Source organism: Equus przewalskii, chromosome X, assembly GCF_037783145.1.
Source record: "Equus przewalskii isolate Varuska chromosome X, EquPr2, whole genome shotgun sequence".
NCBI classification, from domain to species: Eukaryota; Metazoa; Chordata; class Mammalia; order Perissodactyla; family Equidae; genus Equus; species Equus przewalskii.
In genome coordinates this window covers 95,549,582-95,577,077 of record NC_091863.1, presented here as the reverse complement: position 1 = coordinate 95,577,077, position 27,496 = coordinate 95,549,582, and the positions used below count along the sequence as shown (strand labels likewise).

The 27,496-nt window shown below is 42.7% G+C and overlaps 1 protein-coding gene across 3 annotated transcripts; it reads right to left on the bottom strand.

The window, feature by feature from the left end:
- Positions 1 to 2,229: 2,229 nt before the first annotated feature.
- Positions 2,230 to 9,583, bottom strand: ZCCHC12 (zinc finger CCHC-type containing 12). Of its 3 annotated transcripts, none has more exons than XM_070604670.1 (4): positions 5,076 to 9,583; positions 4,843 to 4,894; positions 4,493 to 4,632; positions 2,230 to 4,081 (listed from the first exon to the last, which is right to left on the bottom strand). In XM_070604670.1, the coding sequence occupies exon 4, from the start codon at positions 3,963 to 3,965 to the stop codon at positions 2,760 to 2,762; it is 1,206 nt and encodes a 401-aa protein (XP_070460771.1). In that variant the 5' UTR covers positions 3,966 to 4,081; positions 4,493 to 4,632; positions 4,843 to 4,894; positions 5,076 to 9,583; the 3' UTR covers positions 2,230 to 2,759. The 3 variants fall into 3 exon arrangements, with proteins under 3 accessions (XP_070460771.1, XP_070460770.1, XP_070460772.1); XM_070604669.1 differs by having other exon boundaries at positions 5,219 to 7,801; XM_070604671.1 differs by having other exon boundaries at positions 5,047 to 5,398.
- Between the last annotated feature and the right edge of the window lie 17,913 nt (positions 9,584 to 27,496).

Genomic DNA, 27,496 nt, shown 5'->3' with positions numbered 1-27,496 from the left:
CATCAAGTTGGTGAAATAAAAATTTAGGCAATCTTAAATTTACACCAAAGAGGATAGGAGGGAAGAAGAAGTGGATGAATCACAGAAGAGGTTTTCAGAGCAGTGGTCTACACTGAACCCCAAGCTAACACCGGTGAAAAGGAAGGTAGTGAAAGGGACAGAATTGATTTATTTTTCATTTTATCTTTCTATTCTACCTGGTGCCAGAAAGAAATTATGGCAGCATAAACTGTGTCTTTGGGCAAATATTCAACAAGTGTTCATAGAGTAAAACCGAGAAAAGATGAGCAGGAAGTGGAATGATATTCTAATCTGAATTAGATGAGGAAGATAGCTCCCAAGGGTAGATAGAGGGAGTAGAGAGGAATTAAGGGTTAAAACCTATATGAGCTGAGGAGTGTTGGGGCCCCCTATATCTTTGGGGGCCTAAGTGGAACTGCCTCTTGCCTGGGGGTAGCTCTGGAGAGATGGAAGTGTCTACCAGGGTCCCAGAGGTGCTCCACAGGGATGCAAAGAGTGGCCCTCTTGAGTCTTTGCTCCTTGCCAGTTCTCAGTTAAAGGGTCCAAGGTAGAGTGGGTCTCCCAGACTCCTTCTGGCCATGAGGGTTAAGGAGGCTGAGGCTTAAGGCAAACAGGGAATGCTAGGGGTGGGATGGGGGTGATGGCAGAGCCCAGGAAGCTGAGCCTCCACTCCCCTCCACCAAGAGATGAGCCTGGCTGGGGAGGTGAGGGGGTAAAGTCAGATTGTGGGGTCACGGATGGAGCAGGAGCAAGAAGCCAGAGAGGAGTTGAGGGGCTTTCTAGAAAGAAAAGCACTTCAAGACAGGTTCCAGGCATGACAGCCCAGGGAAAGCTATACTGGTTTCTCCCAGCACCTGGCTTCTGCCCCTCCCTCAGGGCCTCAGCCTGCACCCCTTTGTCGCTACTGAGCAGCCCATCAACTGCTAGTGTAATTAGAACCCCAGTATCTCTCCTTGGACCCTCAACTTGTGCCATTCCTGGTACAACACAGCCCAGAGTTCCGTAGGATTCCCCGGAACCTGTGATTCCTACCAGGCTTCTTGTCCCTGTCAATCTTTACGTGAGTCTCCCTGGTCATCGTGCCCTCATCGGCTCTCCCCTTACCCACACAGCTCCGTACTTCTTCCCTGACACAGCTTCTCCCACTGCTGCATACTCTGTCCTCTCAGCTCTGTGGAGTCCCTATTTCTTGCATGATGAACTCCCTCATGTCCTCAGGTCTGTGTATTCATTTCGTTCTCCACCCCCTGCCTTAAGTGCAATCATCACCACACCCCCAGCCACGTCCTGCTCAGAGAGAGGGACTCATGCACCTACCAGAAACATAGGGACCCTAAGGGTCTGACGTCACACATATCCTCTTTTATCAGCCTCCATTATGAGATCAGGAGATGGGACAGGGCGGGTTCCTGAGGAGGTCCTTCTCCCCTCTCCCTCCCCCATGAATGCCCCCCACTCTGCTAAAATGGTGTGTGGGGCTTCCTGGCTTTCTGATCCCCATGTCCCTTCACGTGTCCTGGCAACTAGATTGCTTTTCATCCCTCCCCAGCTACTCTCAATTCTTGGGTTGGGGCGGGGTTGGCTTGGAGTCCTCGGGCTGCCTGTGTCCTTTAGCATGTAGCTTCAGGGCTTACAGAGTAAGGCTGAGTGCTGTCAGGAGCTGAGCCTCCTGGTGCTGGGCTCCCCTGAGTAGCTGCTCTCTCCTTTCCTTATCTGGGGAGTGGGGAGAGGGCAGTGTCAGGCCACAGGAGAGATTGCTGGTTGTGACCAGGATGTTGTGTAGAAACAGCAGCAGCAGCAATCTAACAAATGCACCCAGAGGAGGGAGAGCTGCCACTCACCTGGGTGACCAGGAATGGAGCCCCAGGAATGCCCATTTGGGGCTGTTACCTCAACGCCAGACTCTCCATCTATCAGACTCCTCTGAATATGTTAGAGAAGAAAGCACCGGGGCACTGTCAACTAGTAGATGCCATAGTTTGGCTCTGTGACCTAAGGGACAAGTCAGCTGTAGTAAGGGACTCTGTCCATTTACCTTTGGGGAGTATTGCAGCCCATTTCTTCCTCCCTTTTCTTCCTCTGCAAAATGAGGTTGATAAAAACCCCACCTCAGAGTACAACACCCCCCCTTTATAGCTTTTTACTATATTTCTCTTATTCCTTTTTCCTTTACCTTTTCCTAAAAATAGTACCACAGAGACATTAAAATAGATGCTGATATATATTTATTGACATAGAATAAGCCCACAACATATATTGTTTGGTGAAAAAATACAGACTATAGAACAGCACTTATATTTGATCACTTTTATCTATACATATACCTGGGTATGTAGATATAGGGAAATATCTAGAAGGACATTCATCAAAGGGTTGACAATGGTTCTATAAGGGTGGAGGGTTTGGGGTAATTTGTACTTTTTGTACTTTTCTTTATTGTTTGAATGGTTAACAATGAATTATGCCACTTTCACAAAGAGAATAAAGCCATCAAGGAAATGGGCACACACAGAAAATAGACCCTTAGGCAGCGGGGGAGGGCAGGAGTGAAGAGCAAGAACAGAGGTCAGGCCATCTCCCTCCACTGTGCTGGTATCCAAGACCTTTCTCCTCCACCCCAAAAGAAAGCCACTTTGAGGATTAATTCATGCAATTAGAAGCACTCCCCCCTCCCCAGTTTTCCCATTGCTGGACTCTGAATATGGGTTAGGGTTCATTTAAGGCTGGGGGCTGGCCCCTCACTGTGGCTCAGAAGGATCATTGGGTTCGCCAGGGGCCTCTCTTGACCCGTCCTCCTCTATGTGTGTCAGCTCCTGCAGGGTGATGATCAGATTCTCAAACACCTGGGCCTTGTTGCTCTCGTCACAGGTTTCCTTTGAGTGGCCCTCCTCACCACAATACGAACAGCGGATTGTGTATTTTCGCTTCCTGGCTCTAAGCATATCCCCAAGACTATCATTCTTAGACCCAGAACCACCACTGGTGGAAGGAGATTGAGCCCGGGAACTGTTGGGGGAATCAATGACTAGCACTGGATCCCGAAGTCTGGCCCTGCGTCTGGGGGGAGGAGAGCTCAAGAATGAAAGTGGAGGGTCCTGAGACTCCACCAGGATCACATCCTCATCTGAGTCATTGAAGGTATCATCTATCTCTATCACGTTGCAGTTGGCACTGCTGATCTCTATCGGTGGAGGGCCCTGAAATGCCACTGGGCTGGTTGCTCTCTCCACCATTGACTCAGATCTCTTGGCCCGCTTCTGTTTCATAAAAGTGTCATCCCAATCCTCTTCCTCCCTTATCATTCTGATTAACTCTAGGAAATTAGGAAGATGCTCCTGCTCACTTGCATACATTCTGAGAAGATGCTTTAGCCTGAAGCGCAGGTCCCCATTCAGCTCAGCCCCTAAAAGGAGCTGCTGCAGGCGAGTCTGGTTCGCATCTTTCTGAGCTATGATCCCTGCCTGAATAGCATTCTGGAGCTGCACCTCCAAACGGATCACATAAAGGGAGGCTTTCTCCCCTTGTGCCTGCAGAGTGTTAAAAAATTTACCTTGAGCAGTCACACTGCTTTCAGACTCCCCAAACACCAATTTCATCGCACGCAAGAAATCTGCTACACTTAGGTTGGGGTTGGCCGCCTGGAGCAAACGCATGACCTCCCGGGCAGGGCCCCTAAGGGTTTTCATCAAGCGTTTAAGCTTTTCCTCCTCAGACATATTCCAATCTGGCAGGACCCCATTGACTTGGATCAGCCAGTTTTCAAAGGTTTCTTCCCCCTGTGCTGGCACCACCCTCCCCGAGAACAACTTCATGTTCCTCTCTGCCATGTTGGCCATTAAGGGACCAAGACTCCTTCCCAGGGACCTCAGCATTGAGTGGGCCCAAGGCGGCAAGTGTGCGTTCTGCCGCCGGCCATTACCCACGCGAGAAAGGATGCTAGCCATGTCTGATGATGATCGGGTATCTGAATATAACAAGATGTTCAGGCTTTTTGGAAAAGCCTAATCTGCAGGCGTGGCGGGGGGGGGGGGGGGTCTCTGCTTTCCTATCTCAGTAGAGACTGTAAAAAAGAAAAAAGAAAACGGGAGGAGGGGTTAATAAGGGAACCGGCTGCAGCTATATTCTCTCCCTTCCTGAATATCCTCCAGTACGTTTGATATCTGCCCACTGCCCTAAAAATATCCTCCCGGAGACTGGCAATCACAGCCTCACGGAGCCAGCCGGTGTCTCCGTGTTGGCAGGGTGCTTTTTACAGCCACATCCAACCCCTCCCGCCAGTCCTTCAAGAGGGCGGGCAACTGTTGCTTCTAAGTGTAACAGGGTATGGAGCTGACATTGGGCTCTCAAAATAGAGCACAACGGTCACAGATTTGTGGAAATAAATAAGATCTCATTAACCTCACGGTCTCAGGTCTCAACCACACCCCCTTCTCAAAGTCCCTCCACCCCGCGTTATTTCTCAGATTCTTACAGGAGCTCAGGAACAAGCGCGCGCCTTTATTTCACTTCCAGCCTCTGCAACCTGTGGCCTCCGTGAGAAAGCTCGCCTCCGAGGTACAGTCGATCTCTGTCCACCGGGGGACGCCGATCCGGGACCTCAGAGCGTCAAGACTGCGACGCCACCGAGGGGAGGACAAGGCGGGGAAGGAAGGGTCAAAAGCAGCCTCATCCCTCATCCTCGCTCCCTCCCTGTCCACACCCTCTCCCCTCCCCCCGCTGCCTCTGCTGTAGCCAGGCGGAAAATACCCTCTCCCATCTTTTGAATACAAGCCCAAGCGACCCCCGCCCCATTACATTTCCCCCGGGAAATCGTCGGCCTACCAGCTCTGCAATCAGCCGCACAGAATTCAAGTTCGCATTCGGTTTTGATGACCTGCCAGGGAGAAAGGCAACAGGAGTTGGACACGCACACCCACATATTCCTCCCCAGGAAGCGATGAGGAGATGCAAAGGGGGTTGAAGGCAGACAGCTTGAAATTCCCACGCCCCTAAAATTGCCCCCCTCTCAATCCAGGCAAATCCTACCCATTGGGCAGCATCCAGTGGAACCCCACCTCCTCCCTCGGCGCAGCCTGGCCAAGGGAGTGCTCCTTCCTCTGCCTCGCAGTTCTCGATTCCCCAGGAGGGGAGCCGCCCAATCCTGGCGGGGCTTCCCCTTCCTCTCTCCGCGCTGGGCAATCGCGCCCCCTTTCTTTACCTATGCTGTGCTGGTGGGTAGCTGACGCTCCGGCGTTGACAGCTGTGGATTCCGCCTCTGGTCTCCGCCGCCCTGCAGGGGAGAAGGACCTGCGCCTCTTTGGCCGCTAAGGGACCCGGGACTGCCAGATGGAGCTGCTCCGCAAGGCTGCCCAGCGAGGGGTAGCCAAGTAGAGGCAGCACAGTTCCCACGGCAGCCGAGGCTGCTTTTATCCTCTGCCCACTGAGACAAAAGAGCGTGACGAACGGGCCGGCGCGGCCAATCAGCGGGGCATGGGGGCGGGGTCCCCATGCAGCCTAGGGCCCATTGCAAATATACGCCAGAGGGGGTGGGGGGTGGGGGGTGGGCAGCAGGTCCTTGGGGTGTCAAGTGCAGCTTGGCTGCACCGACTGAAGGAGTTTGCGACTCTTCTTTCTCCCTCTCTTTCTCCCTTGGCTCAACTCCGGGCCTTGCGGCCAGATGCATTAAACACGAGGTGGGATAGAAATCAAATAAAAGTTCTTCACCTTTGTATAGGGAGGAGGGGATCAAAAAAAGCATTAGTGCTTTCTTGTGCAAAAAATCTTTGTGCAAACAGGCGTGCACAGACATCTCTTTTACTGTGAAGGAGGTGACAGTATGTCTATTTAACACTGACGTGACTTAGACTCCCAGCCTCATAACCAGTACTCGCTAAAGTAGGGGTGCAAGGCTGGCTGCATCAGAATCATTTTGGGGAGCTTGTTAGAAATGCAGATTCCTTGGGGGCCGGCCCGTGGCTGAGTGGTTAAGTTCCCGCGCTCCGCTTGGGTGGCCCAGGGTTTCGTTGGTTCTGATCCTGGGCGCGGACATGGTGCCACTCATCAAGCCATGCTGAGGCAGCGTCCCACATGCCACAACCAGAAGGACCCACAACTAAAAATATACAATTATGTACTGGGGGGCTTTGGGGAGAAAAAGGAAAAAATATAAAATCTTAAAAAAAAGGAAATGCAGATTCCTGGGTCCAGCCTCTGGAGGATTCTGATTTACCAGAACTAGAGCTGGGAGTGTGACTTTGTATTTTGTGTTGTTAAACAGCTCTGTAGGTGATTTTGAGGTGTGGAAAGGATGTTGAATAAATAAACGGACCTCCCTCCAATGTATCTGCTCACAGCATATCTGTGGCGAAATGCAGTTCCAGAGGAGATGTTCCTACCTGGGGTCCATGATCTTCCTGAAATTGTATGCAAAGATTTTGGACTCTGTAGGAGGCTGAATAATGGCCACCCAGCTATATGGAGTCCTAATCCCCGAAACCCGTAAATGTTACCTTATCAAGTAAAAGAGTCTTTGCATATGTGGTCAAATTAAGGATCTTGACATGAGGAGACTATCCTGGATTATCTGAATGGGCCCTAAATCCAATCACAAGTGTCCTGATAAGAGAAAGGAAGAGGGAGAGTTGATGCACACAGAAGAGAAGGTGATGTGAAGACAGAGGCAGAGATGCAGCCACAAGCAAAGGCATGTCGGCAGCTGCCAGAAACTGGAAGAGGCAAGGAACAGAGTACAGCCCTGCCCACACCTTGAATTCAGCCCAGAGAAAGTGATGTTGAACTTCTGGCCTCTAGAACTGAGAGAATAAATGTCTCTTGTTCTAAGTCACCAAATTTGTGCTAATTTGTTAAGGCAGCCATAGGCAACTAATACAGACTCGGTATTTTTCTGAGTCCCCAGCTTTGTAGATTTTTAAATGTGTCTGTGGCCCAGCAATGGTTAAAAGCCACTCTCCTACAATCTTTCTTCATTAATACCTTCCTCCTTCAATCTATAGTTGAGGAAGAAGTGTGAGGAATGAAACACAATTCGACTAGATCGCCGAACCACAGCTCTCTGCTGCTGACACAGCTCTTCCTCAACTCGAGGAAGTGTTGCCAGGTTGCCCTTCTGTGAGCTCTTGAGGGGATCTCTCCTTTGCTGTATTTGGCATCACTGGCCCAGGAGAGGTAGCAACTCCGTGGAAATGCCATGCAGGGTTGTCTGAAGTGAATGAGCCATGGAACCACTGGCTCATGTATTAGTTTGCTAGGATTGTCATAACAAAGTATCACAGACTGCGTGGCTTAAACAACAGAAATTTATTTTCTCACAGTTCTGGAAGATGGAAGTCCAAGATGAAGGTGCCCACAGGATTGGTTTCTCCTGAGGCCTCTCTCCTTGGTTTGCAGATGGCTGCCCTCTTACTGCCTCTTCACAGGATTGTCCCCTTGCCTGCTGGAGTCCCTGTGTCCAAATTTCCTCTTCTTATAAGGACCCCAGTCAGATTGGATTAGGACCAACCCTAATGGCCCCATTTTAACTTAATCACCTCTTTAAGGCCCTATCTCCAAATACAGCCACATTCTCAGACCCAACTCTCAGGTCTGGGAATTAGGGCTTCCACATAGGAACTTTGGAGGGACACAACTCAGCCCATAACACTCTATTTTCCCTTACTGGGAACGCTTACTGGGCTCTGGGAAAGCATGTCTTCTTCCCTCACGTAGAGCGTGGCTAGGAGGTCCCTGTGGGGCTTTTGGGGGTCAGGGTGGTGGTGGCATGCACTGCACAAGTGGACTGCCCAAGTGCAAAGTTGTTGCTGTTGCTTGTTCTAGACTGCTGATGCTTGGAAGCGAGTGGACAATTGTGCCCTTCAGCCTCTGTTTGGTTCATCTTCAGCCTGCCAAGGTACTTCACCTGCTCCTTTCTGCTTTCTTATTTCCCGCTCCAGTACTTATAACTCCTTAGAGTAGGCAATCCAAATTTGGAGATGAAGCACCTTCCATCTCAGCACTGCGGCCTTTCTCTTGTGGATGGAACAGTGGGGTGGTGGCGGTGGTGGAGGTAGAGAGAAGGCAGATTGGTCATCTTGCAGAGACAGGGGTGATGCTGGCAGTAGCTTATGCGTTACCTTCAGACTCTTCCTCTGGCTCCCCAGTGCTATGATATATGACCCTGACCTCTAAGCAGATTCTTGTTCTGAATTTAAATGGCTTCATCACCAAATCAGGCGATCTGCAGTTGGACATGGTGGCATCAAAAAATACAAAGACTAGACCTAAGAACTCTGACAAAAATGTTGAAAAGCAGTGAATTGTGTATCAGGTACCTGGGTTGGGTCATTAGGACAAAGTAAGGGTCTCTCCATGCAGGGCTGCGAGGAACATTTGCTAAGCCGGCTCCAGTTGGATATTGAGCATCCCTTATCTCTGGCCTCATGTTTCAGGATGTCAGGAGGCACTTCCAATTGCAAAGATTCAGACTCTTGTGGCTCTAAGGAGGCCACATTTTATTTTCCAATTGCAAAAACACAAACTTTAAAAACGTGAAACTTAGGAACCAAAGTTTTCAGTTGAAACAATAATAGCTACCTTTGGCTGCCTTCCTCCTCTGTTTCAGGAATTTTCCATCTGTTATCTCATTTAAGCATCTCCAGCAACTCTATTAAGATAGACATTGTTCTCCTATCAAAGGAGCTGAAGGCATGCAGGCACTTCACACTAGGGTTTTGACTCATCAAAAGTCAAAGCTCGGATCGGGATGCTTATGGGACATCCTGCCCATACCAAGCTGGAACCCCAAGGGCAGCAGGTTTCACGAAAATACTCAACAAGAGGGTGAAATAAAGATATTTTTAGACAAACAAAAACCAAAGAGAATTTGTCACCAGTGGACTGCGCTAATGGAAATTCTAAAGGATGTACTTCAGGAGGAAAATGATCTTTGAAGAACGAAATGCAGGAAGGAATGAAGAGCAAGGAAAGTGATAGTATGTGGGCAATGTAAGTGAATATTGACGGAAGAAGGAATCATAAAGAGTCTATTCTGTTTTTTAAAAATAAACTTAAAGTACTATACAATAACAAAACATGTCAGCAGGAGTGTAAATGGAATTCAACTTTTCTAAGGGCCTTGTATCATATCAGAAATGATTTAGGTATTTATTAAATTTGTATTTTGATAAGATAATTACATATGTAGGAATTAATAGGATGTAACTATTAAAATAATAGCAACAGGATATAAATTTACAAACTAGTAGAGAGGGAAAATAATTGAATAATTTTAAAAATTCTCAGTCAACTTTTTTAAAAGTCAAGAAAGAAGAAGTGAAAGAAACATAGAACCAATACAAACACAAAATAAAATGGTAGTTTGAAACACAAATATATCAATAATTTTATTAAATGTTTATGAGCTAAATGCTCAAGTTAAAAAAACTATTGTCAAATGCGATTGATAAATACTCACATACAGGGGCTGGCCTGGTGGTGCAGCAGTTAAATGCACACGTTCCGCTTCGGTGGCCCAGGGTTCACCGGTTCAGATCCCGGGTGGGGACATGGCTCTGCTTGTCAATCCATGCTGTGGCAGGCATCCCACATATAAAATAGAGGAAGATGGGCATGGATGTTAGATCAGTGCCAGTCTTCCTTAGCAAAAAGAGGAGGATTGGCAGCAGATGTTAGCTCAGGGCTAATCTTCCTCAAAAAAAAAAAAATACTCGCATACATTGTTTAAGAGACAAATCCAAAATATAAGGCTCCAGATAGGTTGACAATAAAAAGATGGAGAGAGATAAATCACACAAATAGTATATTAGTGATAGAAAACTTGTATAGCTATATTCATATCAGACAAAATACACTTAAAAGCAAAAAGTATTATTAGAGATATAGAAGTTTACCTCTTAATGATAAAAGGTTCAATTCACTCGGAGTATGTGCTTATAACAAAACCTTAAAATATGTAAAGGAAAATTTAACTTACTAAAAGGAGAAATAGACAAGTACACAATCACAATGGGAGGTCTTTCTACACCTCTCTCAGTAGTTGATCAAGGACACAAAGAAATGTCTCTAAGGATATAGAATTTTTTAACAATACAATTAATAACTTGAGCTAATAGCCAATGTATAGAACACTGCAACCAACAACTATGGAATACACATCCAGGACATTTTATAAAATATGACCATGTACTAGGCTAGAAAGCAAGTCTGAACACATTTCAAAAAATTGAAATTTGATCATAATGCAAATAAGTTACAAATCAATAATTATAAAAGATAACCAGAAAATCTCTGTGTGTTTGGAAATTAAGATACACGCTCTGAAATTACTGCTGGTCAAAGAAGAATGATAGTGGAATTAAAAAACATTTATAGTTGAACAATAACGAAAATGCCGATATCAAAACTTGTGGGATGCAGCTAAGCAGTGCTTAGAAGTAAAAAAGTTATCTTTTAGCAACGATGAGAGACAAAAAGTTAATGAGTTAAATATCCACTTCAGGATTTAAGAAGACAAACCACATAAGCCCAAGAAAATTAGGAAAACGTGAAATTATAAAGATAAGAACAGAAATTAATGAAATAGAAAGCACTAAAAATAACAAGTCAAGAATGTCTTCTCTTGACACTTTGATTCAACATTGTACTAGCGGTTTTGGCCAGTGAAATTAGGCAAGAAAAAGAAAGAAATGGAATCCAGATTGGAAAGAAAGAAGTAAAACAATCTCTATTTGTAGAAGACATGATTTTGTATGTAGAAAAGCCTAAGGGGATGAGTAAAGTAGTTCAGCATGATTGTAAGATACAAGATTGATGTATAAAAATCAATTATATTTCTATACACTAGCAATGAATAATCCAAAAAGGAAATTAAGAAAATTTACAGTAGAATCAAAAAATAAAATACTTATGAATAAATTTAAGAAGTGCAAGACTCCTACACTGAAAACCGCAGAACATTGTTGAAAGAAATTCAAGATCTAAATAAATGGACAGATATTTCATCCTCATGAATTGGAAGACAATATTGCTAAAATGGCAGTCTACAGACTAATCTATGAATTCAGTGTAATCCCTATCATAATCCTGATTGAAAATTCAAGGGACCCAGAATAGCCAAAACAATCTTGAAAAAGAAGAACAAGCGTTGAAGATTCACACTTCCCAATTTCAAAACTTATGAAAAGCTACAGAATCAAGACTGTGTGTTACTGGCATAAGAATAGATATACAGATCAGAACAGAATAGAATTGAGAGTCCAGAAATAAACCCATACATTTATGGTCAAGAGAATTTCAACTGGGGTGACAAGACCATTCAATGGGGAAAAAGAATAGTCTATGCAACAAATGACACAGGGAAAACTGTATATCCACATACAAAATAATGAAGTTGGACCCCCTACCTCATATCATGCACAAAAATTAACAGAAAATAGATCATAGACCTAAATATAAGAGCTAAAGCTTGGTCTTCTGGTTAAATTTGCACGCTCTGCTTCAGCAGCCCAGGGTTCACCAGTTCGGATCCTGGGTGTGAACCTACACACTGCTCATCAAGCCATGTTGTGGTGGCGTCCCACATAGAAGAACTAGAATGACTTGCAACTAGGATATACAACTATGTACTGGGGCTTCGGGGAGAAAAAAAAGAGGAAGATTAGTAACAGATGCTAGCTCAGGGCCAATCTTCCTTACCAAAAAGCATACCTTTAAAAAAAGAGTTAAAACTATAAAGCTCTTAGAAGAAACCACAGAAGTAAATATTTGTGACCTTGAGTTAGTTAAAGCCTGCTATGACAACAAAGCACAAGCAACAAAAGAAAGCATAGATAAATTAGACTTCATCAAACTTTAAAACTTTTGTGCATGAAAGGACACTGTCAAGAAAAGACAATGCACAGAATGAGAGAGAATATGTGCAAATCATATATCTGATGAGGGACTTGCATCTAGAATGTATAAAGTACTTATACAACTCAATAATAAAAAGACAAACCAGTTTAAAAATGGGCAGAGGATCTGTCTGGATAGACATTTCTCCAGGGAAGATATACAAATGGCCAATAAACACACGAAAAGATGCTCAACGTCATTAACCATCAGGGAAATGCAAATCAAACCACAATGGGATACCACTTTATACCTACTAAGGTGTCTATAATAAAAAAGGCAGACAGTAACAAGTGTTGGCAAGGATATGGAGAAATTAGAACCCTCCAATATTGCTGGTGGGAATGTAAAATGATACAGTGACTTTGGAAAACGGTCTGGAATTTCCTTAAAAGGTTAGACACAGAATTACCATACCATGCAACAATTCAACTCCTAGGTGAATACCCAAGAGAAATGGAAACATATATCCATATAAAAATTTGTACATGAATGTTCATAGCAGTATTATGAGTAATAGCCAAAAAGTGGAAACAACCCAAATATCCATCAACTGATGGGTGGGTAAAAGGAATGAAGTATTGACACATGCTACAGCATGGATGAACTTCGGAAACATTGTGCTAAGTGAAAGAAACCAGACACAAAAGGCCACTCATTGTATGATTCTGTTTATACGAAATCCGGTAAGACAGAAAGTAGATTAATGGTTGTCAGGAGCTGGGGGAGTAGGGAGGCGGGGTGGCTGCTAATGAGTACAGGGTTTCTTTTTGAGGTGATGAACACGTTCTCAAATTGATTGTGATGATGATTGTACAATTCTAAATATATTTTTTAAACCACTGGATTGTACACCTTAAAAGGATGAATTTTATGGATGTGCACTTTATCATAATAAAGCTGTTTTCTTAAAAATAATACTTATGGTTGGATCCATTTATATAAAACTCAAACACAGACGAGACTAAACTATATTGTTTAGACATCCATACAGAGATAATAAAACTAAAAGAAAGCAAGGAAATATTATATAAAAGTCAGTTTTGACTGAAAAGAGACCTACAGAGAGCTTCTGTGGGGCCCCAATGTTTTATCTTTTTTTTTTTTTTTGATATTTCACTTTATTTTTTTTAGAGAGATTAGTCCTGAGCTAACATCTGCCACCAATCCTCCTCTTTTTGCTGAGGAAGACTGGCTCTGAGCTAAGATCCATGCCCATCTTCCTCTACTTTATATGTGGGATGCCTGCCACAGCATGGATTGACAAGCAGAGCCATGTGCGCACCCGGGATCCGAACCGGTGAACCCCGGGCCACCAAGGCAGAACGTGCAAACTTAACTGCTGTGCCACTAGGCTGGCCCCTTTATTTCTGATCTTGATTGGTGGTTACATGGGTGTTTTTTTTCTATTTGTTAAAATGTACATGCATGCTTTGTGCACATTTCTGTTCTGAAAATATGTTCTATTTTCAATAAAACAAAATTAAACTCATTCACGTGAGTTTATGTGGACTACACTGAACTGTTAAAATGTTGGACTGAGCCAGGCTGTTTATTCCAGATATTTAAAGAAAAAATTTGCAGGGCCGGCCCCATGGCAGAGTGGTTAATTTCGCGTGCGCTCCACTTTGGCAGCCCAGGGTTTCACCGGTTCCAATCCTGGGTGCGGACATAGCACAGCTCATCGGGCCACACTGAGGTGGCGTCCCACATGCCACAACCAGAAGGACCCACAACTAGAATATACAACTATATACTGGGGAGATTTGGGGAGAAAAAGCAGAAAAGAAAAAAAAAGATTGGCAACAGTTGTTAGCTCAGGTGCCAATCTTTAAAAAAGAGAAAAGAAAAGAAAAAGAAAAAATTTGCTAAGTGTCCATGAGATTAAAAGAGGAAGTAGAGGTGGAAAGAGAAAGCAGGACAGAGAAGGAAGGAAGATTTGACTTTCCTAAAAGAAAACCTTCTTTTGTTGCTGGGCAAAGCACTAAAGATGGGGTAATAGTGGTGAAGGAGACAGGCTCTGCAGCCAAACCGACCAGGTTCCAATTCTGCATCTGCCACTTTGTTCTTAGTTTCTTGATCCTCCTGTGTCTTGGTTTTCACATCTGTAAGTGGAGTTTATGATCGCACCTAGCTCAAATGTTATCGCGAAGATTAAAGGAGATAATCCTTGCAAAGTCTTGAGAATGGTTTTTGACACATAGTGCTCAATAACTTTCATTTGTTATTATTTCTTCCTAAAGCTCTTTATAAAATACATTAAATTAATTGAGTCCCTGTTGTATGTGTTATTGTCTTATTTTCCATTTGTTGTAGATCCATGAAAATATTAAAATTGCTTTTTAAAACATCTACATTTCTGACATTTCACTCTTTCAGACTGATTCTGCCTTCTCAGTTAGCCCAAAGGAGGTTGAAAGGAATAAGTATTCATTGAATGTTCCAATGTGCCAGGCATCATGTCTGGTGCCTTACGTACGCCAACTCCCTTAATCCTCAAGCCTAGCCTGTGAATTGCTACATTTAATAGAAACTCACACTCAGAGAGGTTAAGTAAGAAGCCGAAGGTTGCACAGCTTGGAAGAAATGAAGTCATGTTTTGGAAACAGTCCATCTAACTCCAAAGTCCTTGCACTTCCTGCTGCACCATGCTGCCATGGAGTTGAAAATAACCATTAATCCATAGGGGATTCAAATATTTCCAAAACAAACAGTGCCTTATTAAGCCATTTATATGGAGAAAGTATGTCCAAAAGCCTGGGTGCTTTGTATACCGGGAAAGTTCACACAGTGCAAGTGTACCATTTCAGGGCAGACTTAAATCTCTTGCGTTCTGTAAATAGGTGTTCCTAGAAGTTGCTTAAATTGTAACGATCTAGCAGGTTTTCAAAGTCTGACCAAACCTTGAGAACAGAGTGGTAGGATTTCCAGATCAGGGGAAGTGTATTACCAACAGGAGAGCACAGGCCACCAAATCTGAGAGAGTCCAGTGTCCAACTCCTGATGGGGGACCTGGCATCCAGAACTGTTATTGCTCTGTCCCAGGTCTCCGAACACAGGACAGCCCCCACCCAGACCACCAGCACAGAGGGGCCCAGCCCAATGCCCAACCAAATCCACACAGCTGCAACACCTCGGAAAATGTGGGCAGCCCCTCCCTGCTGGTCTGGATGGACCAAGATGACAGAGGCCTAAGTGGCCCTCTGGACCTACATGCTGTGAAGTTACAATGCTAAGACACTTGGAGAATCCCCGCTGACTGATTGACTGGACTGCTGTCTAGACCAGATCTGGAGCTAGAGTGGGAGGAGGGTAGAGTCCAGAGGTGGAAGGCAGGCTGGAAAACCCTGGACGCCCCTGGCAAAGGGAGGCTAGCAAGAAGATCAGGCTGGTGGCTATTCCTAACATGCGCAGTGAAGGGAGCACTAAATTACAGCCTGGAGGCCTGGCCTCAAATGCCCCCCCTGCCACTCCGGGCCAAATGAATTACTCTCTGGGTATGTCAGTTTCCTCATCTATAGAAGGGAAATAATAACAATAGTACCTATCTCATTGGATTGTCATGAGGATCAATGAAATCATAGATATGAAAGTGCTTTGAAAACTTTCATGGTCTATAGAAATATGAGGTTAGGTGTTTGTTTTTTACTTGCGTATCCCTGGCACCTGGGACAGTGTCTGGCATATAGCAAGTACTCAATAAACACTTGTTGAATGAATGGAAAATATAGGTACTAGATTTTGAGTATTCACTATTAAGAATACTAAATTTTGTGTGTGATAACCAAAACTATGAGATAGGCAAACATAAGTTCTTGCACCTTTCTGCTTGGACCCCTGTCCCCTGTCCCTTGACAGAGAGATGCCCAGGAGGTGTTAAATATCCAGCGTCCTCACGCCACCATGTTTTCCCTCACCCAACCCACTTAGTACCAATCATGAAAAGAATGACAGCTGCCATTCCTGGCAGCTTATTATGTTCTCGGCCCTAGGCTTCAGGTGCACGTCCTCAGCCTGAGCTTCAAATCCATCCTCACGTTTAATGGCTCTTTTTCTTGGGAAAAATTACATGTCAATCGTTCTAAAGTTTACGTTTTCTCATCTAGGCTGTAAGGCAAATCCTACTACAGACACTGGTGTGGTTCCTGTTGGAGTTTCTGTCCCCAGGACTCTTCTAGGCCCAATTCAAACTCAAGCTCAAAATTGTATGGCCAAGGGCCCAGCTGCCATAGCTGTGCCACCAGGCATGGCTGTGATTGATGGGGGCAAGGACAGGGGCAGGAGAGAAGCTGAGGCTCTGGCTCCTGAGGAGTCAGCTAAAGACTCCTGCTGTTGATTGGTTCCAATCCGCACCAAGGCACCAAGGCTACTCTATTTCTTTCACAGTTACATCACCGGGACACAGCAGCTGTCATTCAAATCCAGGTAATCTCTTTTCAACGCTCTGTGACATTTAAGGGAGCAGACGGAACAACTTGGCAAATGCTTGTCCAAAGCTACTCACCTGGGCCCACAAATCCTCCCCCCTCAGCCAGCAGATTTTTCATAAAGAAATGCTAATCTCTGACTCACTGCCCTCTGCCCTTTGCATCTCTACAACCTTAGATGCTGGGACCATTTGCTAGGTTCAGAACCTTCTAGTAGGTTCTCTCATACCTCCCTCCCCCATTCTTTCTTTGTAAATCTATCACAGATAGAATAGAACTATTTGTGGAATAATTTGATTACCTTTGGTCTTCCCTAAGTGCCCACAAGTTCCATGAGAGCAGCTGGAGTCAACTATCTTCTCTGCTGTACCCACAGTGCCCAGCCCTGGGCCTGGCACAAAGCAGATGCTCAAACAATATTTGTCAGTGAATGAATGAATGAACGAACAAGTGAGTGAGAAAGAAAAGCAGAATGGAGTAAATGTAATTGTTCTCAACCCTTTGAGATGCTGTCATATGGAAGAGGGAGGATCCTTTATTAACTTTTTATTTTGAAATAATTTCAAAGTTACAGGATAGTTGCAAGAATACTACGAAGAATTCTCATATCCTATCTATCCAGATCCCACCCATTTTAAATATTTTGGCTTTTTTTTAATCACTTTCTCTCACTACTTATATATTAATGTTCTTTTTTTTGAACTATTTGCAAGTATGTTGCATACATCATGCCACTTTTCTCCATAATATTTCAGTGCATAATTTCCAACAACAAGGACATTCTCATAGATAACCACAGTACACTTATCAAATTCAGGAGGTTTACACAATTGCAGTCGACAGTCCTTATTCCAATTTTGTCAATTGTGAGAGAAGATGTTTTTGTTCTGTTTGATTCCCTAGGGCAGGAGGAAGACTAACAGGTGGACATATAAGGAACATGATTTTTGGCTATATAATGTAAAAATTTATCTAAAAAATTGGGATTGTCTATCAATGAATGAAATGGCCTTTCTCCAAAAATAGGGAACTCCCTACTGCTGGAGGTATTTAGGTAGAGACTAGAATCTGTGTCAGGAATGAGGGAAGAGGAAATCCCTTATGAACATGAGCTACAGAATAAGCTTCTCTCTCTGTGTGCTTCTGCAAACCAGGGCACTTATACGCAATGTGCTGGGCTTGATTCTTTGTTTCACTCACCATTTCTAGTGTTGGGCATGGCCTTTTGTGTAGCTGGAGTAGCCAGCCTCTTCCCTAGCATGGTGTTGAAGCAACATCAATATTCCATTAGCCTGAAAGTATTTCCCCTGACGTGTTCTATAAACAGGGCAGCCCTGTAATAATACTAACACATATTATGCGCTTACTATGGGCCATGCACTTTGCAAGTGTTAATTCATTAACCCTAGGAGGTAGCTATTATTATTATCCCTATGTTACAAATAAGGAATCTGAAACTTAGGTAGATTTTGATATCTTGATTTGGTTCAGGTCCAATGTGTTAGAATATTTAAGACACTGCATTCCAGTTCAAGTGAGTGGATACGGAGATCTTAAAAATTGGTTCAGGGGCCAGCCCCGTGGCCAAGTCGTTAAGTTCACGAGCTCTGCTTTGGCGGCCCGGGGTTTCGCTGGTTCGGATCCTGGGCGCGGACATGGCACCGCTCACCAGGCCATGCTGAGGCAGCATCCCACATACCACAACTAAAAAGACCCACAACTAGAATGTACAACTATGTACTGGGGGGATTTGGGAAGAAAAAGAAAAAAAAAAGATTGGCAACAGTTGTTAGCTCAGGTGCCAATCTTTAAAAAAAAAAAATTGGTTCAATTCTTAGAAAGCAAAATAAAAATAAAAGAAACCAAAACATAGTATTTCAAGACTTCAAGAAAATTAGTATTTCTTTCGTTACTTACATCTGTTCCTTTCCAAAAGGGACAGACTAATTTGGAGTTATTTTTTCAGTTATCTATTCCTATGTTTCCTGATTTTCTGATTGTTGTTATTGTAATTATTATCTTTGTTTTAAACACATACTTTTCACTTTAATTGACATGTCATCTCAGGATTGAAGATTCTCCTAGGGACTGTCTGTGTAAAGGTGGTGAATCTCCCTGCTCAGATGACAATGCAGTCATCCTAGGAGATGGAGGAACCTGGAGGACGGCTCCTTCTTTTCCCAGCCTTGTGGATTTCATAGTTTTCAGACCAGCTAAATCCAAGCTAATTGCTACTAACTCTTCAAATTTCATCTTAAATGTCACATCCTTAGAAAAGTTTTTGCTCCTCTTCAGGACGAGGTCAGATTCCCTGTTACCTGCCCTCACTGCACCATCAAGCTTTCCTTCATTGCAATTATCACATTCTATATGATTGTTTTTCTGTTTTTACAGTTAGACTGTAATTTTGAGGGGCCCCATCTGTTTTTGCTCCCCAATATATCCTCAGTACCTAGCACACTGTGGCCACTCAATAAATGTTTGCTGAGTGAATGAATGAAAAGATGAAGATCCAGTTCCACTCTAGAAGAGGAGGTTGGCAAAAGAAAACATCAATGAGGAAGTGGTGCCCCTGGAGGCAAAAAGTAGGATGTTCTAGTATCAAAAATCAGAGCCAGCTAGTGACTCAGCCAAAACGACGGATTTGGTGGGTCCAGCAGGGAGTTGCAGTCCAGGCCAGAACTTTGGATGGTAGCTACAGGACAGCAGCAGCAGCATGAAAGATCTCAGTTCAGCACTAGGATGTCATAGCTGACTGGAAGAAGTGGGCTGTCGAGGGTTAAACCCTTCTAGAAAGAAAGGATACTACAGAACATGCGCCTCCATGGTTTTCTTCATTGGGGACAGAGAAATAGAGCTGGGCGAAAAAGAGTTCAAGGAACAACCATAAAAGGGTTTTGAGAGGAGGAGTCTTGCAGCTCTAAAATAATGTCCCCTCTAACTAGGTGGATTTCTCAAAGCTGCTATTAGAATTTCTACATGCAGCCCCCAGATGGCAGCAGCGTGTTATGCTTGAGCTGCAAGTTCCTGATAAGTGCTCTGTCTTGGCCAAGTCTCATTTGCCATCCCCTGAGTTCCCCACAGCAAGCTTAGATTGGGATTTCTTCACTCTGTGCCAAGAAGGCTTCCAATGGGTCCTCTTCTGGGAGTGGCCCCGTTGGTTTTACCCTGGTGGCTGGCTCCCGCCACCCTGACTCTTGAAGTTGCTTTCCTTTCATTGCCACCCCTGAGTGCCCTCCAACCCTGTTGGAAACCATGATCCAATGGCTCCCTCCAACAATCCATAGTCAACATGTCCAAAACGGAATTCATATTTCTTATCCACCCCACCTCCCACCCCCTCAAGCCTTCACTTCTCTATATCATCTTGAACATCTCCTATTTGTTCATCATGTCCTGGTGAGTCCACCTCTAAAATATTTCAGATCTGCACTCTCCTCTCTAATTTGCCTGACACAGGAGATCTTCACCACCTCTTGACTAAGCTCCTAACTCATCTGCTTATCTCTGTTATCTTGCTCCCACAATCCATCCTGCCACTACAACCTGTGCCTTTACTCCAAAACCTCCAAGGACAAGAATATCCCCTTCTGTTAATCTATTCATACTGCACTCACACTTCAAGGTGCAGATCAACTAGCAGCTTATTCAAGAAATTTTTCTGGGTCTCTTGCCAGCCCTGACACCCCTGTCATTCTTTCCACTGCCTGGCTACAACACTTTATTTGATCCTCCTTTTATAGCTCTAATTTTTAACATTCTGCCTTGCAGGTTATTTATTATTCATATACATGAATATCTCCTTCCATCCCTTAGCCCAGAATGGCAACTATGTGACATAAATGCTTCAAGTCATCCCCCAACCAGCACCCAAAGATAGACATCATTAATAGATCTTAACTCTCTTCCTGCTGAACCCAAACTCAATCTCAAAATCCTTCTCGAAACAGTACTCCAGGCAGAATTGGTTTATAAGATGACACAAATTTTCCCTCCCTGCCCTGGACTATAAGAAACAATAAAACAGGAGAGTGACATCAGCAACATGGCAGCGTAAGCTCACCCGGGACTCTCTCCCCTCCAAATTACAACCAAAAACAACAACTGCTTTCCAACCGAAAAAAAAAAAGCCTAATAGACATCTTCAGAGACCCACAGCAGCCAAATGTTGGAGAGCAGAGAGGCTGGCGCCACCCTTGGAGGAGCTGGAATGGGGTAGGAGAGACCTTTGCTCCCTCCCATAGAGACTGAGATTGCTGCCATGGGTGAGGGAAGGAGCAGGGGAGGGGCCATGTGTCCGGTGATCATCCAGGACTCCCACTGCCCGTGCAGTGGAAACCCTCTAATGGGGGAAAGCTTTCACGTGGGGGAACCCCATCAAGCCAGGGCCCTGGCAGAGCAGAGAGCCGAGAGCTGACCCAAATTCAGGTCAGCACGCAAGAGAAAGTGTCCCTCTTTCCCCAAACTGCACCGTCCACTGCCACCGTGGCTGAAGGCAGAAGGCTCAGAACACACGGCTCTCCACCCCCTTCTAGTGGCGACAGGCTGTAACTACAACTGAATACTACCATCATGTGCAAAAGCCACTCTACCATCCAGCAATCTATAAAAGCTCCAGTCCACAAGGAAAACAACAAAAACACAGAAGTATGTCCTGAGGACTTGGAAATAGGTAAACTAAGTGAAGATGAGTTCAGAATAGCTATCATCAAAATACTCAATGAGGTAAAGGGAAATATAGAGAAACAAACGAGTTCTGGAGTTACTTCACAAAAGAGATTGAAACTATAAAGAAGAATCAATCAGAAATACTAGAGATGAAAAATACAATGGATCAAACAGAATACAGATTCCCTGAATGCCTGTGTAGACACCATAGAGGAGAAAATTATCATAATCGAAGATAGACGGGCTGAATGGCTCCAGACAGAGGAAGAAAGAGAACTAAGAAGTAAAAAAACTGAAAAAAATCTCCAAGGAATAGCTGACTCAATGAGAAAATGCAACTTAAGAATAATTGGAATTCCTGAGGGCGTGGAAAAGGAAAATGGAGCAGAAAGTGTGCTCAACGAAATAATCAAAGAGAAATTCCCAAATCTAGGGATTGAGAGAGAAATGTGTGTGGAGGAAGCTTTCAGATCTCCTAGATTTGTCAATGTAAAAAAGACCTACTGTGAGGCATATAGTAGTGAAAATGGCAAAAATGAATGACAAAGAAAGAATACTCAGGGCAGCAAGGCAGAAGAAAACAACCTACAAAGGAACCCCTATCAGACTTTCAGCAGATTTGTCTACAGAAACCTTACAAGCTAGGAGAGATTGGAGTGACATATTCAAAACTTTAAAGGATAAAAATCTTCAGCCAAGAATACTCTATCCAGCAAAAATATCCTTCAGATATGAGGGAGAAATTAAATCTTTTCCAGACAAACAAAAGCTAAGGGACTTCATAGTCACGAGACCTCCACTACAAGAAATTCTCTAGAAGGCTCTCATACCTGAAATAAGAAAAAAAGGGAGAAAGGGGTCACAAAACACAGAGTAGGGAGACAAATAGATAAAATCGGAATAGGATAGCAAATATTCAACTATAGCATTAGGATAAAGGGAAGGAAATCACCAAAGCAAAGACAATCGTATCACTCTAACCACAAACTCACAACACAAGTTGGAATAAGAGATGAAAATAATAATTTAGGAGGGGAGGAGGAAAGGGACTGAAACAGTCTCAGCCAAGTAAGTAAGACTCCACCAGAAAATGGATTATGTTATACATGAGATTCCGAATACAAACTTCAGAGTAGCCACTAAACTAAAAAACAGAACAGAGACACAAAACATAAATAAGGAAAAATCTAAGAAACCCAGCATAAGCAATTTCAGAAGTCAATGGGTAGGCTAAAACACACAGGACGAGAAACAAAGGAAACACAGGAAAACCAGAAAATGAGCAACAGAAGGACAGCATTAAGCCCTCATGCATCAATACTCAACCTCAGTGTAAACGGATTGAACTCTCCAATAAAAAATAAAAAGACACAGAGTGGCAAAATGGATTAAAGAACAAGATCCAACAATTTGTTGCCTCCAGGAAACACACCTCAGCTCCAAGGACAAAGACAGGCTCAGAGTGAGGGGGTGGAAGACAATACTCCAAGCTAATAGCAAACAAAAGACAGCAGGTGTCACAATACTTATATCAGACAAAACAGACTTCAAGGTAGGTCAGGTAAAGAGACACATAGAGGCCAATATATAATGATCAAAGGGACACTTCATCAAGAAGAAATAATGCTTATAAATATCTATGAACCCAACACAGGAGCACCAAAGTTCATAAAGCAACTATTAACAAACATAAAAGAAGATATCAAAAATAACACAATAATAGTAGGGGAGCTCAACACCCCACTCACATCAGTGGACAGATCATCCAGACAGAAAATCAACAAAGAAACAGTGGAGCTAAACAAAAAGCTGAAACAGTTGGACTTAATAGACATATATAGAACACTCCATCCAAAAACAGTGCAATACACATTCTTCTCAAGCACACATGGAACATTCTCAAGGATAGACCATATGTTGGGAAACAAGGCAAGCCTCTACAAATTTAAAAAAATTGAAATAATAACAAGCATCTTCTCTGATCTTAATGCTATAAAGCTAGAAATTAATTACAAGAAAAAAGCTGAGAAAAGCACAAGGATGTGGAGACTAAACAATATGCTACTGAACAAGCAATGGATCATTGAAGAAATTAAAGAAGAAATCAAAAAAATACCTGGACACAAATGAAAATGATAACATGTCATACCAACTCATATGGGATACAGCAAAAGCTATATTAAGAGGAAAATTCATCGCAATACAGACGCATCTTAACAAACAAGAAAAATCCCAAATAAGCAATCTTAAACTACACCTAACTGAATTAGAGAAAGAAGAATAAACAAAGCCCAAAGTCAGCAGAAGGAGAGAAATAATAAAAAGCAGAGCAGAAATAAATGCTATTGAAACAAAAAAGGCAGTAGAAAGGATCAATGAAACAAAGAGCTTGTTCTTTGAGAAGATAAATGAAATTGACAAACCTTTTGCCAGACTTACAAAGAAAAAAAGAGAGAAATAAGCAAATAGACAAATAAACAAAATCAGAAATGAAAGAGGAGAAATAACAACAGACTCCACAGAAATACAACGGATTATAAGAGAATACTACTAAAAACTATATGCCAGCAAAATGGATAACCTAGAGGAAATGGATAAATTCTTGGACTCCTACAATCTCCCAAAGCTTAGTCAAGAAGAAGCAGACAATTTGAACAGACCAATCACAAGGAAAAAGGTTGAAAAGGGAATCAAAAGCATCGCAAAGAATAAAACCTCAGGACCAGATGGCTTTCCTGGGGAATTCTACCAAACTTTCAGAGAGGATTTAACACCTATCCTTTTCAAGCTATTCCAAAAAATTAGGGAGGATGGAACACTTCCTAACACATTCTATGAGGCCAACATCACACTGATACCAAAGCCTGACAAGGACACCACGAAAAAAGAGAACTACAGGCCAATATTGCTGATGAACATAGATGCAAAAATTCTCAACAAAATTTTGGCAACCTGAATTCAGCAATTCATCAAAAGGATCATACATTATGATCAAGTGGGATTCATACCAGGGACACAGGCATGGTTCAACATCCACAAATCAATCAACGTGATACACCACATCGACAAACTGAGGAATAAAAACCACATGATCATCTCAATAGATGCAGAGAAAGCATCTGACAAGATCCAACAGCCATTTATGATAAAAACTCTGAACAAAATGGCGATAGAAGGGAACTACCTCAACATAATAAAAGCCATATATGACAAACCCACAGCCAACATCATACTCAATGGGCAAAAACTGAGTGCCATCCCCCTGAAAACAGGAACTAGACAAGGATGCCCTCTATCACCACTCTTATTTAACATAGTACTGGAGGTTTTGGCCAGAGCAATCAGGCAAGAAAAAGGAATAAAAGGAATCCAAATAGGGAGGGAAGAAGTGAAACTCTCGCTGTTTGCAGACGACATGATCTTATATATAGAAAACCCCAAAGAATCCATTGGAAAACTTTTAGAAGTAATCAACAACTACAGCAAAGTTGCAGGGTATAAAATCAATTTACATAAATCAGTAGCATTTCTCTACTCTAATAACGAACTAACAGAAAAAGAACTCAAGAACACAATACCATTCACAATCGCAACAAAAAGAATAAAATACCTTGGGGTAAATTTAACTAAGGAAGTGAAAGACTTATATAACAAAAATTACAAGGCTTTTCTGAAAGAAATGGATGACGACATAAAGAGATGGAAAGACATTCCATGTACATGGATTGGAAGAATAAACATAGTTAAAATGTCCATTCTACCTAAAGCAATCTACAGATTCAACGCCATTCCGATCAGAATCCCAATGACATTCTTTACAGAAATAGAACAAAGAATCCTAAAATTCATATAGGGCAACAAAAGATTCCAAATTGCTAAAGTAATCCTGAGAAAAAAGAACACAGCTGGAGGCATCATAATCCCTGACTTCAAAACATACTACAAAGCTACAGTAATCAAAACAGCATGGTACTGGTACACAAACAGGTGCACAGATCAATGGAACAGAATTGAAAGCCCAGAAATAAAACCACACATCTATGGACAGCTTATCTTCGACAAAGGAGCTGAGGGCATACAATGGAGAAAAGAAAGTCTTTTCGACAAATGGTGCTGGGAAAACGGGAAAGCCACATGTAAAAGAATGAAAATTGACCATTCTTTCTCACCATTCACCAAAATAAACTCAAAATGGATCAAAGACCTAAAGGTGAGACCTGAAACCATAAGGCTTCTAGAAGAAAATGTAGGCAGTACACTCTTTGACATCAGTATTAAGAGGATCTTTTCGGACACCATGTCTTCTCAGACAAGGGAAACAATAGAAAGAATAAACAAATGGGACTTCATCAGACTAAAGAGCTTCTCCAAGGCAAAGGAAAACAGGATTGAAACAAAAAAACAACCCACTAACTGGAAAAAAATATTTGCAAGTAATACATCCAACAAAGGCTTAATATCCATAATATATAAAGAACTCACACAACTCAACAACAAAAAATCAAACAACCCAATCAAAAAATAGGCTGGAGACATGAACAGACATTTCTCCAAAGAAGACATACGGATGGCCAATAGGCACATGAGAAGATGTTCATCATCGCTGATCATCAGGGAAATGCAAATCAAAACTACACTAAGATATCACCTTACACCCGTTAGAATGACAAAAATATCTAAAACAAATAGTAACAAATGATGCACAGGTTGTGGAGAAAAAGGAACCCTCATACACCACTGGTGGGAATGCAAACTGGTGCAGCCACTATAGAAAACAGTATGGAGATTCCTCAAAAAATTAAAAATAGAACTACCATATGATCCAGCCATCCCACTACTGGGTATCTATCCAAAGAGCCTGAAGTCAGCAATTCCAAAAGTCCTATGCACCCCAATGTTTATTGCAGCATTATTTACAATAGCCAAGACGTGGAAGCAACCTAAGTGCCCATCAACTGATGATTGGATAAAGAAGATGCGGTGTGTATATATATACATATATATATATATATACGATGGAATACTACTCAGCCATAAAAAAGAACAAAATCGTCCCATTTGCAACAACATGGATGGACCTTGAGGGAATTATGTTAAGTGAAATAAGCCAGATAGAGAAAGACAATCTCTGTATGACTCCACTCGTATGAGGAATTTAGACGTGGACAAAGAGAACAGATTAGTGGCTACCAGGGGAAAGGGGGGGTGGGGAGTGGGCACAAAGGGTGAAGGGGTGCACCTACAACACGACTGACAGACAATAATGTACAACTGAAATTTCACAAGATTGTAACCTATCAACTCAATAAAAAATAATAAAATTTAAAAAAAGAAACAGTAAAACAGAAGGCATGTCCTATTCTCCTTTGAGTCCACCACAGCATCTTGCACATAATCTACGTTCATTCAAAGCCTTCTTGAATGAATGAATAAAAAAGTAAAGTGGAAAAGAGCATGTCCTGGCAGCAGGAATGCTGCTCCTACGCTCCACAGTTCAATTTAATCAGCTTTCTTCACTGCAATATATGTACTACATCCTGCTGGTGATCCTCACATGGGGTATGCCAATATTTCCCAATGGTGTTCAAGGCAGCAACTTACCGAAAGCTGCATGACTAAGAGAGCACTCAGCATGTTTGAGGAGCACATATTTAACCCCGCATAATTTGTCCTCAACCCAACATTCAGACTCATAAGCCTGTTTTTCCACCCTGCTTTCAAACATTCAGCACATTTAAAAACATCATAAAGGGGTTGCACCCTTCAGTCTTAATCCATGCTGAAGTGCTCTTTCAACATCACATTTGCAACATGTTTTTATTGGTCTTTAGCCTGAAGGAAAAAATGATACAACACAGATTTGCTTTGTATTGCCATTTGCAAAAAAAGTATTCCCTAGACATATTACAGGTGGCATTTGCTGTTTTATATGTGTGTGTGTACATGCGTGCAGGGTTTTTTTCCTTTCCAAGGAAAACTATGTGATGGTTGTGTAAGAACTTTTGAATTTCAAGGCCAAACTTGAAGTTTTGCTTCTTTCACAGATGCCTTACTGTTCTTATAAAGACTTTCCGGAGTCCAGTGGGAGACTAAGCTAATGTTTAGTCTCAGCAATCTGAAAGTGGGGAAAAAGCTACTTCGTGGCGACAGGGCCATATTCGTTACTAGATGCCAATGTAGTACAGTTTTGAGGGCCAAATAATTGTTTGTCCTTAAATCCTTGCCCCTATATACCACAAAGCATCGGTATTCAGAAATCTACCATGAGCCTTGTTGGATCCCGATTCGAACAAATTATAGGAAAAAAACCATTTATGAGACAATTGGGGAAATGTAAACACTGACTGGATATTTGATAATATTAAGCAATTATTATTAATTTTTTTAAATGCGATCATGGTATTTCAGTTATTTCTTTTTAATAAAAAAGAGTCCTTAGTTTTTAGAGCTGTATACTGAAGTATCTACAGATGAAATGATACAATGTCTGGGATTTG